General features: G+C 34.7%; 1 protein-coding gene across 1 annotated transcript in view; it reads left to right on the plus strand.

Annotated features, from left to right (window-relative positions):
- LOC306649241 (phospholipid-transporting ATPase ABCA3-like) overlaps nt 1-15508 on the plus strand; it is a 180787-nt gene that overhangs the window by 123600 nt on the left and 41679 nt on the right. The window contains exons 16-18 of the mRNA XM_079120034.1: nt 2364-2462; nt 11598-11757; nt 12445-12742. Of these exons, the coding sequence (XP_078976160.1) occupies nt 2364-2462; nt 11598-11757; nt 12445-12742 (557 nt within the window). The remainder of the gene's footprint in view (nt 1-2363; nt 2463-11597; nt 11758-12444; nt 12743-15508) is intronic.

A 15508-nucleotide genomic window follows, 5' to 3' on the forward strand; every position in this document is an offset into this window, starting at 1 on the left:
GAGATTCCTCAGAAAGCTTGGAATTGAACCACCATTTGACCCAGCTATCCCACTCCTTGGCCTATACCCAAAGGACTTAAAATCAGCACACTACAGAGATACAACCACATCAATGTTCATAGCTGCTCAATTCACTATAGCCAGATTGTGGAACCAACCTAGATGCCCTTCAGTTGATGAATGGATAAAGAACTGTGGCATATATATATACATACATATATATATATATATATATATATATATATATATATACACACACATATACATACACACACAATGGAATATTGCCATGAAGAATGATAAAATTATGGCACTTGCAGGCAAATGGATGAAATTGGAGAATATCATGCTAAGTGAGATAAGCCAGTCTCAAAAAACTAAAGGACGAATGATCTTGCTGATAAGTGGATGAGGACATATAATGGGGGGTAGGAGGGGTTAGCATTAGTGTTAGGGTTAGGTTTAGGGTTAGGGATAAGGCGGGTGGTAAGAATGGAGGAAGGAAGGGCTGTATAGAGGGAAAAGGGATGGGAGAGGTGGGGGGAAGGGAAAAAAATAACAGAATGAATCAAACAACATTGCCCTATGTAAATTTATGATTTTTAATAAAAAACTCAGAAAGAACAAGAAAATGGTCTTAAAATATGTGAAAAGTGGTTATAGGAGGAAGGCTCAAATTAAACTGAGGGGTAAGATTAAAACCAAGAATCAAAGCAAGGTGAGGTTAGATAGAAATGAAATGCAGCCTAGAATGGAGGAAATTCAGGAGTTGGAGTTTTGAGATCACGATCTCTGTAGGCTTGATAATCCCTCATTGAGAATTGGAAATGTGTGTAAGATGTTGATTGATTTCTGTAAAAGATTTTTTTTTAACCTAAAACAATATTAATTCTTCATGATAAAACTATTCTTTAGGGACTGGGGATAGAGCTCAGTTGGTAGAGTGCTTGCCTCACATGCAGAAGACCCTGGATTCAATCGCCAGCACCACAAAAACAAACAAACAAACAAACAAACAAACAAACAAACAAACACTATTCTTTGGAATCCTTGATGTAAATGCAATACAGTTAGCAAAAATTTTATATAATTACCATGGCTATTTGGTTAAATCTTTTTTATTTAGTAGCCATTTCACCACTTCTTCCTAAAATTTGAGAACTCCTTCCATTTGGTGTAGGAATCATATGTAAATAAAGTAACTGTTGCCAAATAGCTATAGTCTTTAACACATGTAGAAATAAACTGATTCTTTTATTAGAAAACCCAAATAATTGGTATCAAATGTCCAGTTACAGTGGAGATAGATTTGCTAAGGTAAATCCTTCATCCTTCATTTGTTTCATGATAAGAATTACAGTGAAGAATAATCTACTAAACATTTTTTCCACTGATAACCAGACATTTTTATGGAACAAAATAATATTGAAAAAAATCATGTAATAAAAAAACTTTCAAAATTGGTCTAAGGATTTGAATAGAAATTTCTCCAAAGAAGATATACAGATGACCAGTAAGCGCATGAAAAGATGCTCAACATCATTAGTCATTAAGGAAATGCAAATTAAACACACAAAAATAGCAAATTGTGGTGAGGGTATGGAGAAAGTGAGCCCTATTGCACTGGTAGATAGAATGTTAAAAGGTAGGTAGATTTTGTTTTTTAATGCTATGAAAGTTCCTGAAAAACTTAAACATATAATTACAATGAGATCCAACAATTCCACTTCTAGTTTTGTAACCAAAAGAATTGATGGCAGGGACTTCAATAGATATTTATAAACCCATGTGCATAGCAGTATTATTCACAATACACAAAGGGAGTGAACAACTCAAATGTTCACTCATGGATGAATGTATAAGAAATTTGTGATGTACCCATAGAAGGGATATTATTCAGTCTTAAAAGGGAAGAGAACCTAATACATGCTACAGCATGAAAGAATCTAGAAAGAATTGTGCTAAGTAAAATCAGTCAGACACAAAAGGATAAGTACTATATTTTGTGTACATAAAATAGGCAAATTTGTAGAAACAAAGAAATTAAGTTAGGGTGAATGAAGAAGTAGGAAGTTTTTTTTTGGAAGTTATTTTTTAATGGGTACAGAGTTTCAGTTTGAGATGGTGAAAAAGTTCTGGAAATTATGTAAAATGATAAATTTTATGTTATATATATTCTACCACAAAATGTATTTTAAGAAAATAATAGAGAAAATACAATTGAGAATATAAATTGGTGTTAAATTGGAAAAATGCTTACTTTTTAAAACATTCTTTTTACTAGAAAATAAAGTGAAGTGAAAAAAAGAGATAAAATTTATCTAGACTAACACTAGCTTTTTTCCTTTCTTCTCTCATTCCAGGTTTGAAGCTCTCTTTGATGAGTTGGAAAAGAATCAGAAAGAGCTGGGCATTGCCAACTTTGGGGTTTCAATCTCTACCATGAAAGAAGTCTTCCTTAAGTAAGTAATAATGACCTTAAAAAAACATTTCCACCTCTAAAACCCTACATCGATTCATTTGCAGTTGACATAATCACAGTATTACTGAGTTTTCAAATATTTTTTGCTAATGTATATATATATATATTTAGCTACTAAGAGATATTTAAAGATTTTGAATTTGGGCTTGATGCATATGTCTTTCTGTAGTAGAGGGATTAGAGTTGGTCAAGGAAAAAAGAGAATTAACATCTGTATATTATATGAAAAGTTCTTTTCTAACTTGTAGTGACTTTAAAATGACTTTAAAATTTTATCCTAACCATAATTCCATTAATTTATCTAATTTTTATATGGTTTGTGTCTTTCACTGTGTAAAAGTTCAAAATCACAGCACCCATGGAATTCGTATTGTCACTAAGCAAGGTCAGTTAGTTGCAAGGACTCACCAAATGTCCTTCTCTAGCAAGGGTATGACAGGGTTGAAGCTAGACTTTATTCTCCCAGGATCAAGGAATTAATCAATGCCTCAAAGTAGACTTGGCATAATTTAGTCACATGTTTATAAAAGACTGATGTAAAAAAAAAAAAAAGACTGATGTATATAAATTAAAATGTGACTTTATTAATTTACAATAAGGATAATTTGTGCTGTGACTTTAATATGGTCCACAAAGTTCAGACTCCTCTTGAGTGCTTTCTTTATCTTCTACTTTCACACCAAAAAGATCCTCACCAGATGTTGACCCCTCAATCCTGGACTCCCCAGGTTCTAAAACATGAGAAATAATTTATGTTCATTATAAATTAGCCAGTCTCAGATATTCTGTCATAGAAGCACGGAATGGACTAAGAAATGGTCTCTTGATAATTCAATAAAAATGTTCTCTTGTCTCTTTGTAGAGAACTAAATTATAATGAGAAAATTACTATGTAAGCACAGCTATAAAAAAGCTCCATAAGGGCAGGGATCTTGTCTTTTTTGTTCAGTGATTATACTTGAGGCAAAGGATGAGTAAATTAATGAATGAGTGTTGTTTATTCTTTAAAGCCACCATTTCTGTGATAGAAGCTCTACCTGCAACTGGGAAATTACATTTTAAAACCTTGGACCATGCCAAGCACAGGGGTGCACACCTGCAATTCCAGTGAAATGGGAAGCTGAGTCAGGAGAATCACAAATTCAAGACCAGCCTCAGCAATTTTTCATGACCCTTTCAAAAAATAAAAAGAACTGGGATGTATCTCAGTGATAGGATGCTCCCTCAGTTTATTCTCCAATTTTAAAAACAAAAACCTTGGAATAAAATTATGGCATTTGCAGGTAAATGGATGGAGTTGGAGAATATCATGCTAAATGAGATAAGCCAATCCCAAAAAAGCAAAGGCCAAATGTTTTCTCTGATAAGTGGATGCTGATACATAAGCGGGGTAGGTGGTAAGGGAAGAATGGAGGAACTTTGGATTGTGTAGAGGGAAATGAGGGGAAAGGAAGGGACAGGGGAAGGAAAGATGGTGGAATGAGACAAACATCATTACCCTATGTACATGTATTGTCTCGTCCAGCGAGTACAATGAAGACTCGGCTCTAGAAAGAGTTTTAAGGTCTTTATTTTTTTTATTTTTATTTTTGTAATGTATGTTTTTTATTTGTGTTTAAGTAGAAAATGCCACTTTGAATGGAAATTATATTTGTTCTTGCTTATTTTTCTTGTGAGTTGCCCAATTTTTAAGTTTTTAAAAAAGTGGTTTAGATACTTGTAGAAAGCTTATGTATTGCACAATAAACCACATATATTAAACACACAAGCTCATCAAAGAACTGCATGCAGCTTCTTACCAAGTTCTAGCACTGCTTTCATTGTCTGTTGTAGGACTTCTGTAGTCACTAAATTATCAGTTCCCATACAGTACATCACAGGAAGTTGAAAGATACAGTGATCCATCTGTTATCACACCCATCAAGTTCATTGGCTCAGAGGGAAAAGGCTACAGATTGTAGCTCAGTGTGTGAGAGAAGTAGTGAGAAAGTCCTTTCTAACCTTCTATTGTGATATTTCATTTTGCATCATGTATTTTAGTAATTTGAGTCTTCTCTCTCCTCTTTGTTAGTGTGGCTAAGGGTTTATCTATTTTGTTTACTTTCTCAAAGAACCAACTTTTTGTTATGTCAATTTTTTGAATAGTTTCTTTTGTTTCAATTTCATTGATTTCAGCTCTGATTTTAATGATTTCCTGTCTTCTACTACTTTTGCTGTTATTCTGTTCTTCTTTTTCTAGGGCTTTGAGCTGTAATGTTAGGTCATTTAATTGTTGACTTTTCATTCTTTTCTGGAATGCGCTCCATGCAATGAATTTTCCTCTTAGTACCACTTTCATAGTGTCCCAGAGATTTTGATATGTTGTATCATCATTCTCATTGACCTCTAAGAATTTTTTAATCTCCTCCCTGATGTTTTTTGTTATCCATGTTTCATTCAATAGCATATTATTTAGTCTCCAGGTGTTGGAGTAATTTCTTTTTTTCACTTTGTCATTGATTTCTACCCTCAGTCCATTATGATCTGATAGAACACAAGGCAGTATCTCTATTTTTTTGCATTTCCTAAGGGCTGCTTTGTGGCATAACATATGGTCTATTTTCGAGAAGGTTCCATGTGCTGCTGAGAAGAAAGTGTATCTGCTCGTTGATGGATGGAATATTCTATATATGTCTATTAAGTCTAGGTTATTGATTGTGTTATTGAGTTCTATGGTTTCTTTGGTTGGATTTTGTTTGGAAGATCTATCTAGTGGTGACAGCGGTGCGTTAAAGTCACCCAGAATTATTGTGTTATGGTCTATGTGATTCTTGAAATTGAGAAAGATTTGTTTGATGTACAGGGATGCACCATTGTTTGGGGCATAAATATTTACTATCATTATGTCTTCCTGATTTATGGTTCCCTTAAGCAGTATGAAATGTCCTTCTTTATCCCTTCTGACTAACTTTGGCTTGAAGTCCACTTTATCTGATATAAGGATGGAAACCCCCGCTTTTTTACTGAGTCCATGTGCGTGGTAGGTTTTTTCCCATCCTTTCACTTTAGTCTGTGGATGTCTTTTTCTATGAGATGAGTCTCTTGCAGGCAGCATATTGTTGGGTCTTTCTTTTTAATCCATTCTGCCAGTCTATGTCTTTTGATTGATGAGTTTAGGCCATTAACGTTCAGGGTTATTATTGAGAAATGATTTGTATTCCCAGTCATTTGGCTTATTTTTGGTTTTTAAGTTGGCTTGGTTTCTCCTTTGAGTGCTTTTTCTCTAAGGTAGTTCCTCCCTTTGCTGACCTCCATTGTTGTTTTTCATTTCCTCCTCATGGAATATTTTGTTGAGAACATTCTGTAGCGCAGGCTTTCTATTTGTAAATTCTTTTAACTTTTGTTTATCATGGAAGGCTTTTATTTCATCTTCAAATCTGAAGGTTAGTTTTTCTGGGTATAGGATTCTTGGTTGGCAACCATGTTCTTTCAGAGCTTGAAATATGTTGGTCCAGGCCCTTCTAGCTTTTAGCATCTGGGTTGAGAAGTCGGCTGCTATCCTTATTGGTCTCCCCCTATATGTAATCTGATGCTTTTCTCTTGCGGCCTTCAAAATCCTATCTTTATTTTGAATGTTAGGCATTTTCATTATAATGTGCCTTAGTGTGGATCTGTTGTGATTCTGTGCATTTGGTGTTCTGTAAGCCTCATGTATTTGATTTTCCATTTCATTCTTCAGGTTTGGGAAATTTTCTGATATTATTTCATTGAATAGGTGTTCATTCCTTTGGTTTGTATCTCTGTGCCTTCCTCAATCCCAATAATTCTTAAATTTGGTCTTTTCATGATGTCCCATAGTTCTTGGAGATTCTGTTCATGATTTCTTACCATCTTCTCTGTTTGAGCAACTTTATTTTCAAGACTGAATATTTTATCTTCATTGTCTGAGGTACTGTCTTCCAAGTGGTCTAGTCTGTTGGTGATGCTTTCCATTGAGTTTTTTATTTGGTTTATTGTCTCCTTCATTTCAAGGATTTCCGTTTGGTTTTTTTGAGAATCTCTATCTCTTTTTTGAAATGATCTTTTGCTTCCTGCAGGTGCTCTTTCAGCTTATTGGTATTATCATTCATTGCCTGCATTTGCTCTCTTATCTCATCCTTTGCTTCATGAATCATCTTAATCATATATAATCTGAAGTCCTTTTCTGACATTTCTTCTAACATACTGTCATTGGATTCTATTACTATAGAATCTAGATTTGTTTGGATCATTTTCTTCCCTTGTTTTTTCATGTTGTTCATGTATCTTCCCCTCTAGCAGTGCAGATCTGGGGTATTGCAGATTTCCCCCTATAGGCTTATAGTGGCCCTATAGGTTTCCAGAACCCTTTCTTTAAGGGGAGATCAATATTAGCAGTGCCCAAATCAGACACTATGCAATCCTAGACCAAATAGCCCCTATGGGGACAATAACAAAATTGTCATAATAAACAAAATGAGTTCAAATATTATCTTCGGTAAAACAAACAGGTTTACAATAATGTCTGCAGTTTCTAATGGAGGACAAAGAGGATGCAGAGGGATGAAGAATATGGCTGTTAATGGGATAATAAAAGAATATACAAAAAAAAAAGAATATACAGAAGTTCTAGAAAATAGAAAGGGTGAGAATGTAATCAAAAGAAATTGGATGTTAGCATGTAATAATGGAGAAAGCGACTCTGAGGGAACAGGTAAACAAAAGGAAAAGAAAGCAAGAAACGTAAAGAAATAAAAACTTAAATATTTTTTTTTAAAAAGGAGAAAAAAGAAAATCTATTTTATAACAGTCATATACTAATGAAACCTCCCAGTGTTCAGTAGCCTGCTGAATGAGAGGTACCTGACAATGGGCTTCAAGCCTCCAGCAGGCGTCTCAGGATGGGATTTGCCCCACCCGAAAATCGGAGCTACGGCTTCCAGGATTATCCAAGATGGCTGCTCTGGCTTCCAAATGTGTTGTCAAATGGGGAGCTGCAGCTCAGGGGTGGACGTGGTCAGCTGGAGGTCCTACAGGTACTGTAACAGTGAACCAGGCAGCTGGTTCTCCACTGGCGGTCTGCGGTCAGTCTGCTGGCAGCTGTCGGATGATCGGGAGGTGAACCTCGAGTGTTGGGTGATGGATAGGGGTAAGGCAGGCGATGGACAGGTGAGAGGCAGGCAAATGGCGGATGATAGATGCCTGACAGTGAGCAATCTGCTCTCAAAAATGGCGTCGATATGCTGGCAGATTTCAGGTGATCACAGCAGACCAAGGTCATTATTTTTATGGGAGAGCTTCTGAGCCCTGGTTCTTCTTCCTCCACCACCGCCGTCTTCTTCTCCTCCTCCTCCTCCCTTCTTCCTTCTTCTTCTTCTTCTCCTCCTTCCCCTTCTCCCTTCTCCCTTCTTCTCCTTCTCCTTCTCCCTTCTTCCTTCTTCCTTCTTTCTTCTTCTTCTTCTCGCCCGCAGCTCTCTCTCTTCTTCTTCTCTCTCGTGCAGCTGCTGCCCCTCTCAGCCGCGAAAAGTGCGCAGCTTTATGGGATGTAACAACCAATTACCTAATGGGTCAGGCGTTTGGCTCGTGGAGACTTAATGGTGGGTAATGAGGACATGTACTGATCACGAGCTAAGCATGGACGTGGAGGAGATCAGTCAGCCAATAGAAAGCACTTCCTTAAAGTTGTTTTTCTTTGCACTTGGGCTTCTCGGTGCCAACTTAGGGCAAGGCCAGCCACCACTGCGGGCCCTACAGGGCAGCAGCCTCCAACAATGTATGATTATACAAATGGTATGAATCTACATTGTGTATAACCAGAGAAATTAAAAGTTGTACTCCATTTGTGTACAGGGAATCAAGGTGCATTCTACTGTCATGTGTATAACTAAATAGAACAAATGATAAAAAAATTTAAAAATGAATAAATGGATGTAAAATATAAATAATTATGTATTTCTGCAAGCAGAAGTTTAGCTCTTTAAAAAATAAATAAATAAATAAACAAACAAACAAATAAACAAACCTTGGACCAGAATGAGTCCTCTCTCCTAGGGCCTATGGCTGTCAGTCTCTATTCCTACCTTCTTCTTAATGACTAAATTTTTCTTTAGTTCAGTTTGGAGACAATTAAATTTAAGGTAACAATGACTTCCTCTCCTTAAGGTAATTATTTCTGTGCTAATCAATCAAGGCATAAACATCAAATAAATCTGAAATTGTAGCAAGTTTCAGATTAACCTAAGAAGAGCTAGATCAAGAATATGATATAGTTTATTTATCAGGAATTGCACAGTGAATAACTCCTTTTATGTACTTAGCAAATGGTGGGTATATTGATTATATAACAATGATGACATTAAATTACAAAGATTTTTGGATTAAGTCATAATTGAGTGCCTACTATTTGCAAAGTACTATTCTAAGTGACAGATTTAAAGACAAGTAATCCTTACTAAGATCCATTGAAGTAGGGTTCTATTTTTAGGGAAGAAAACAAAAAAACAGAGAATTTACATAATTTCAAGCTTACAAAGCAGGTAAGTAGCAAATTCAATGAAAAGTGAATTTCTTCCTTCCAGATTTTGAAATAAACACACACACACACACACATATGCTTTCCTCTTAAGAAGATAACCATTTTGCTAACAATTCCCCAATTTGTCTTTCCTTTTTAATTTTCATGTTATTTTTAATTACAGCTCCCCCCACTTTCATTTATTTATTTATTTTTGGTACCAGGGATTGAACTCAGAGACATGCAACCACTGAGCCATATATCCCCAGCCCTTTTTTGTATTGTGTCTCACTATTGCTGAGGCTGGTTTTGAACTTGAAATTCTCCTGTCTCAGCCTCCGGAAGTGCTAGGATTACGGGCATGCGCCACCGCACTGGACAAGCCCCCAATTTTTTTAATGACCTTTTTTTTTTTTTTTGCGGTGCTGGGGATCGAACCCCAGGCCCTGTACTTGCCAGGCAAGCACTTTACCAACTGAACTATCTGCCCAGCCCCCCAATTGTTTTAAATCAGCATTTTTGTATTGTTTTGTTTTTAAGGCTTGGAGACTTTGAAATTTTCAACCATATTTTCTTTTATGTGCCAATTCAACACTCTATAAAAGTGCAGTTCCTCCTCATTATATTTTATGATATTTAATGACAAAATCCACTACTATATGAATCTTAATATCATTTGTTAGTTCCCACCAAAATACTTCAAAGTTATTTAATATCTTTGATTCTGCAAAGTTTTCCAAATAGAACTATATGGCTTCTATAAATAATGGTTTTCTATTTTATGATCTCATATTTTTGTTGTGTTAAAAATGGACCAAATAAAATTCAGTAGAAAAAATTAATATTGCTAAAAAAAAGTCCCGTAGGATTCAAGAATTTATATGTACTTAATTTTGAAGTTAAATAAAAGCAAAAACCAATTTAATTTAAAAGAATTTACAATGTGTAGGAGACATTAACATGCCTTTCTCATAAACTGAAAAATAAGGTAGATAAAAATGCTTTTAAATTGTTTAAACAATTTAATTAAGCTTTTCTTCTTGTCTCTTTCATATATATGAAAAGAGAAGTTTGTTCTTAACAATTTGGGAATATATTTTTCAAGAACATGTACAGAATAGATACAAAGATTGACCAAGTACTGAATCACAGATGAGAAAAAAACAGTATATTAAAATATTCTTTTTAGAAAATTACAAATCAAAAGAATAAAGGAAGTAAATAAATATTGAATATAAAAGTATAAAAGATATAGAAACATTCCAAAAAGGGCTTATAAGATAGATTCATAAACTGAAAAGATATGACTAATCAATATAAAATGTGTTCAAAGATTAAATGGGTCACATTAAAATATTAAAGGGTTTACTTGAGTATTTCATAACTGATAAACAGGCAGAATAAGACAGCAAGAAGTTCAGGTTTCCAATGAAGTGGTGCAGGGAAAGACTTTCATAAGGTAAATATGGAAGGAAGGCAAAAAATATTTCATTGGGAGTGATGTCAATAAGATGTCAACATTGATGGTACATGGGATCACACACAGCCACAGAAGTCCAACTAGCAAATAATTTATACACAGAAATGACACACTGAATTCATCAAAATAAGGGAAAATCAGAAAAAATTCCTTAGGTCCACAGAACTGAGAAAGGTAAGAACAGTCCTCTTGTTTCATGATACCAACACCTACACCAAGCCAGCATAATTCTACTCACGAAGAATCGCCTGACTTCTAAGGTGGGAGGAGAAAATCAAAGGCAGAAAATCTGTCTCCCCACAGGTTGGGGAATATTGATAGGAAGTGTTGATCTAATCTCTCCAGAGCAGATACCACCCAACATTTTGAAGCAGATTTTTAAAAAATACATATTTGGTATGTGGTTTTTAAAGCCTACCTAAGTCATTATATCAGAGTTTAGTAATATAGTCCAAACAAATGCTAGCAGAAAGTTATTGAAAAGATTTTGATAGCTCTCTGGTTTAGAAAATAATATACCTTTTCAAGTAATGTGTTTACCACCAAGAGTTTCACCACTACTTCTGTCTCTCAATATACTATGATGTCTTTTTTCTTCTGTTATTCTAACTAGAGTTTCCCCCTTTGGTTTATAATTACTTGTGTGTATCTGCATTCTTCTCAAGCATCCACACCCAAAAACACAGTAGTGGGAAACATAGGCAGTAGTGGGAAGTATAAAAACTTTTAACTAATGAAAAAACCTTACTGTTCAATGTCCCTGTCATTTTATAAAACAAAGAACATATTAAATCCTGAAGGACAGATATCTTTGATTAAAGGTAAGTCATTTAACTTGAGTATGTTCAGCTTAATGAAACAGATTGTATTATATTTCTCATTACATTTGTTGCCTCTAAATGGTAGAAAACTTGCCATCAGTAGACAGCAGTCCTCTGACTGTTTTATTGGGAACCATGTTATTATATTGCTGTGACATCAACGCTCCTGCCAATCCATGAGCGAGACCAAGGAGTTTTTTAAAGTTTGGAACATTTTTTAACATTCCTTAAATAAAACAGATTGTGGCTGTGATTAAAACTAAATGCTCTGTGCTCATTTCATGTATGTGTGTATGTGTATAGGGTCAATAAGCTGGCAGCTTCCCAAATGACTATTCAGGACCAAAACATAAGAAAAGACAAACAGCAGAGTAAGAACATGTCCAAAAGTTTTGAAAGTTATGAAAGACCAGGTTTTTCCAGAACTTTTCCAGAACTTGCTACCATTAAATTTAATACTGGGGTAAGCATATTCACTAGTATGTTTGGTTTAAGTATGTTCGTGTAATTTAATATCTAAATTTAAAAGATGTTTGGAGCTTAGCCAACCAGATATGAACCAGTCTGTAATAACCACATTAATTTCCTCATGCGGGAGAAATGGGTTCTAGATAAAAGATTACAGATTATTTCTCAAGAATCTCTTTGAAAAGTTCTCATAGATTTTCCCTTTGTTTAGTATTGACTAGACCCAAGAACTTTGACTATTATATTCAGAAAACATTTATTGGTCAAATTAAGGACATGTTCTCTCTATGAACTAGAGTACAAGTAGTATAACCAGGAAAAATATAATAGTTTTATGGAATGTTTTTCTTATAAATGGAGAAAATGGAAAAATTACAGCTTAATATTAAGTAAAAGACAGATATAATTTTTATTTTCTGATCGGAAGTACTATACCATCTTAAGATTTTCAGTATAGACAGATCAGAAGCCCCATTTTAATGCTTTCACTTAATACCTTATACAAGTAAACCATCGTGTTTTCTTGGACTCAGTTCAAAGCATAATTATATTATATGCATGTATTTTCTACCATAAAATTTTTAACCATAAAATTTTGAAACATTTAAACTAATGTATTTTAACAAGTATCATACTTGGGTCACTAACCACTGAAATACTATTTTTTCCCTCCTCCTTTTAGTTTCCTCTTTACCGCCAACAGTTTTGTTCCATGTTTATAAAAAGGGCACTATTCAGTTGGCGCAACTGGAAGTTGATCTTGCTACAGATAATAGTAATTTTGGCTGTCACTACATACCTCTTAATAGCTCTGCAATTAAAGGATGATGATGTGCCTGCAAGGGAAATGGATTTGACTCATTATGGACGAACCATTGTGCCTTACTCAATTTCAGGGAATTCTGATTTGTCTGTGAATCTCATAAGGAATCTTGAGATTTTTCTAAAGTCCAAAAATCAAGAACTACGGAAAGTTAAAGGTAAGACCCATAGGAAGAGAAGAGATTGCTGATATATGAAGACTTTTGTCACTTGCAAAGAAAGGACATAACTATAATATTTGGCTACTTTTTTTTTCCCCTCTCTTAATTACCAGTATCATAGAAGCAACTAAACCAGAGACAACTAGCCACTAAGGAAGACATTTTGGTTATGGAGTCTTTTGGCTAAATTACATCATCCCAGAGTGAAAATATTGTGTTGTGCTGTTTAGCATTAGAGTTTTACTTTGGTCAGAATACAAGTGTCTCTCTGAGCTCTCACGTGGTAGAATGTTGGTTCTGATAACTAAAAGCTGTCTTTTAGTATATTGGCCATTCTAAAAACAGGTGATTGAAGACTTAAAAGATTTACTTTTCAGAACTAATTTTTGAAAATAGTCTATATAACTACTTAATTTGTTCAACTGAATGTGTTCTCTGCATTCTCTTTATGAATGCTAAAATTAACCCTCTAAGACAGTTGATTAATTTCTATATCACAAATTACCCCAACACCTAGTAGATAGATAATTTGAACTTTGGGTAAGATGGAATTAACCATTGTTCCCATAAAAAGAACAAAAATATTTGTAAAAATTTAAACATTTTCAAAAGCTGAGCATTAACCAAAAGCAGAAAACAAATTAGAATGTATATCTATTCAAGAAATGTTGTTGAACCTTTATAAGATCTACTGCAGCATTTTAAGTTAGCATCTTTCCCATCACCCTCCCTCACCTGCTTAGTGATATGATAGCCATGAAAAGCCAGCAGTAACCTTGCAGTTAGCAGAAAGGACAGCTCTATTGGAGCTCTGTGAAAGCCCTATCTTTAGAACACTGTCAACTACCAAGTTCCTGAAAATATCTATTCCAATAACATTGTTACTGTTAGATTTGAATCAAAGATAGCTCTAAAAGATTTAAAAAATTAAAAATAAAGCATTATTCTCAGACCATTACTAAAATTATTAGCAATCTGCTGGTAAAATCATCACAGTTGTGATTCCAACAGGGTCAGACAAGAACTAGGTAAAAAAATTAAAAAGGAATACCTGAAGAACTAGATAACCACAGTGAACTTTTGAAAAGTTTTGACATTGCAGGGTTTCTGTAAGGTTTAAAATGGTAGTACCTGTGGCCAGAAATGATCTAGGAAAGGAAAATGCTTTAGTCACTCACCTCTGGTTGATGTTGAAGACCTGTACAAGCATGAAGTAAAAGTTGAAGCTGACTTCTAATTGCCTAAAGCTTGAAGGTGTGCTTTCATATATAGATCTACTTGACAAATCACGGAAACTTACTGACTTAAAACATTCAAGGAAGTTGGGTTTTTTTAATCACTAAATATACAGAGCTGGGGCTGACCTCTAGGAGCCAGGCAGAAAAAAAAAAGCCAGAATTATTTTCAAAAGTCTCTCAAAGAAATCCATGACTGCATACTGTAAAGAATACAGCATCTACTAAATTGGTCTACATTGTCACTAAACAAAGGAGGAGCAACAATTTTTTAAAAACCAGTTTTAACAAACATAAAGAGCAGAGAAATTAGTATATACAGTGTTTATCAGGAATGTACACCTTTCAACAACAACAAAAAAAGAGTTATGGGATAAATTTGTGTCACCCCAAACACAAATTCATATGTGGAAGTCCTGATTTCCAGCATCTCAGAATGTAACTGTGTTTGGAGGTAAGGTTATGAAAAGGTGATTAAATTTAAAATGAGGTCATTAGAGTAGACCTTAGTCCAATATCACTGGTGTTCTTACAAGAGAAGGAAATTGGACGTGTACATGCATACACAGAGGGAAGACCCAGTGAACACATGCAAAGAAGAAAGCCACCTAAAAGAGCAAAATGAGTTAGATTCGGAAAGTCAATAGTCATATGTTTTATGTGTGAAAGATAGAATAAAATTTTTAAAAGGGTTGTTCATGAAAATATAAGGAAAACCAGTACAGGAAAAGGCTGGGGAAAGGGTGAAAGGGAAGGAAAGAAGAAACACTGGGAAATGAAATTGATTAAATTATTGATTGAAATTGATTAAATTATTAAATATATGAATATTTCACCATGAATCCTATTATTATTTATAATCATAATTCATCAATTAAAAAATTGGAAGAAAGGTAACACTTGTTACAAAGGGGCAGATAACTTGAAAAACTTGTGTTCTAGTGTTTTGTAGAAAATAGAACTTAAAAATGATGAAGTTGGATATTTACCTGGGAAGATTTCTAAGCAAAGTGTTGAAGTCATGTCCTGGTTTCTCCTTGCTACATACTGTAAAATGCGAAAGGAGAGAAATTGAAGAAGGAATTTTAGTCAGCTTTTACATCACTGTGACCAAAAGACCCGACAAGAACAACATAGAGGAGGAAAAGTTCATTGTGGCTCACAGTTTCAGAGGTTCAGTCCTTGGTCAGCCAACTCCATAGATCTGGGTCTAAGGTGAGGCAGAACATCATGGCAGAGGGTGTGCAAAGGAAAGCAGTTCAGATCATGACAACCAGAAAACAGAGAGAACCCTGCTCTCCAGGGACAAGATATAAACCCCAAAGGCAGGTCCCCATTGATCTACTTCTTGACTTGTAACCCAATTATTTCATCTCTAAGCTTTCTTGCATTGTTTCACATTAACTTTTGGGGGACATCTCATATTATACCATAACAGAATCATTAAGTAAAAAGAAGTAAGAATGTAAAGCGTTAGAAGACTGTAATTTGTATTGTAAAAAATGAGAAAGTATTCTGGAGAGAACAT

Source organism: Sciurus vulgaris (assembly GCF_902686455.1).
Source record: "Sciurus vulgaris genome assembly, chromosome: 18".
Lineage (NCBI taxonomy): Eukaryota > Metazoa > Chordata > Mammalia > Rodentia > Sciuridae > Sciurus > Sciurus vulgaris.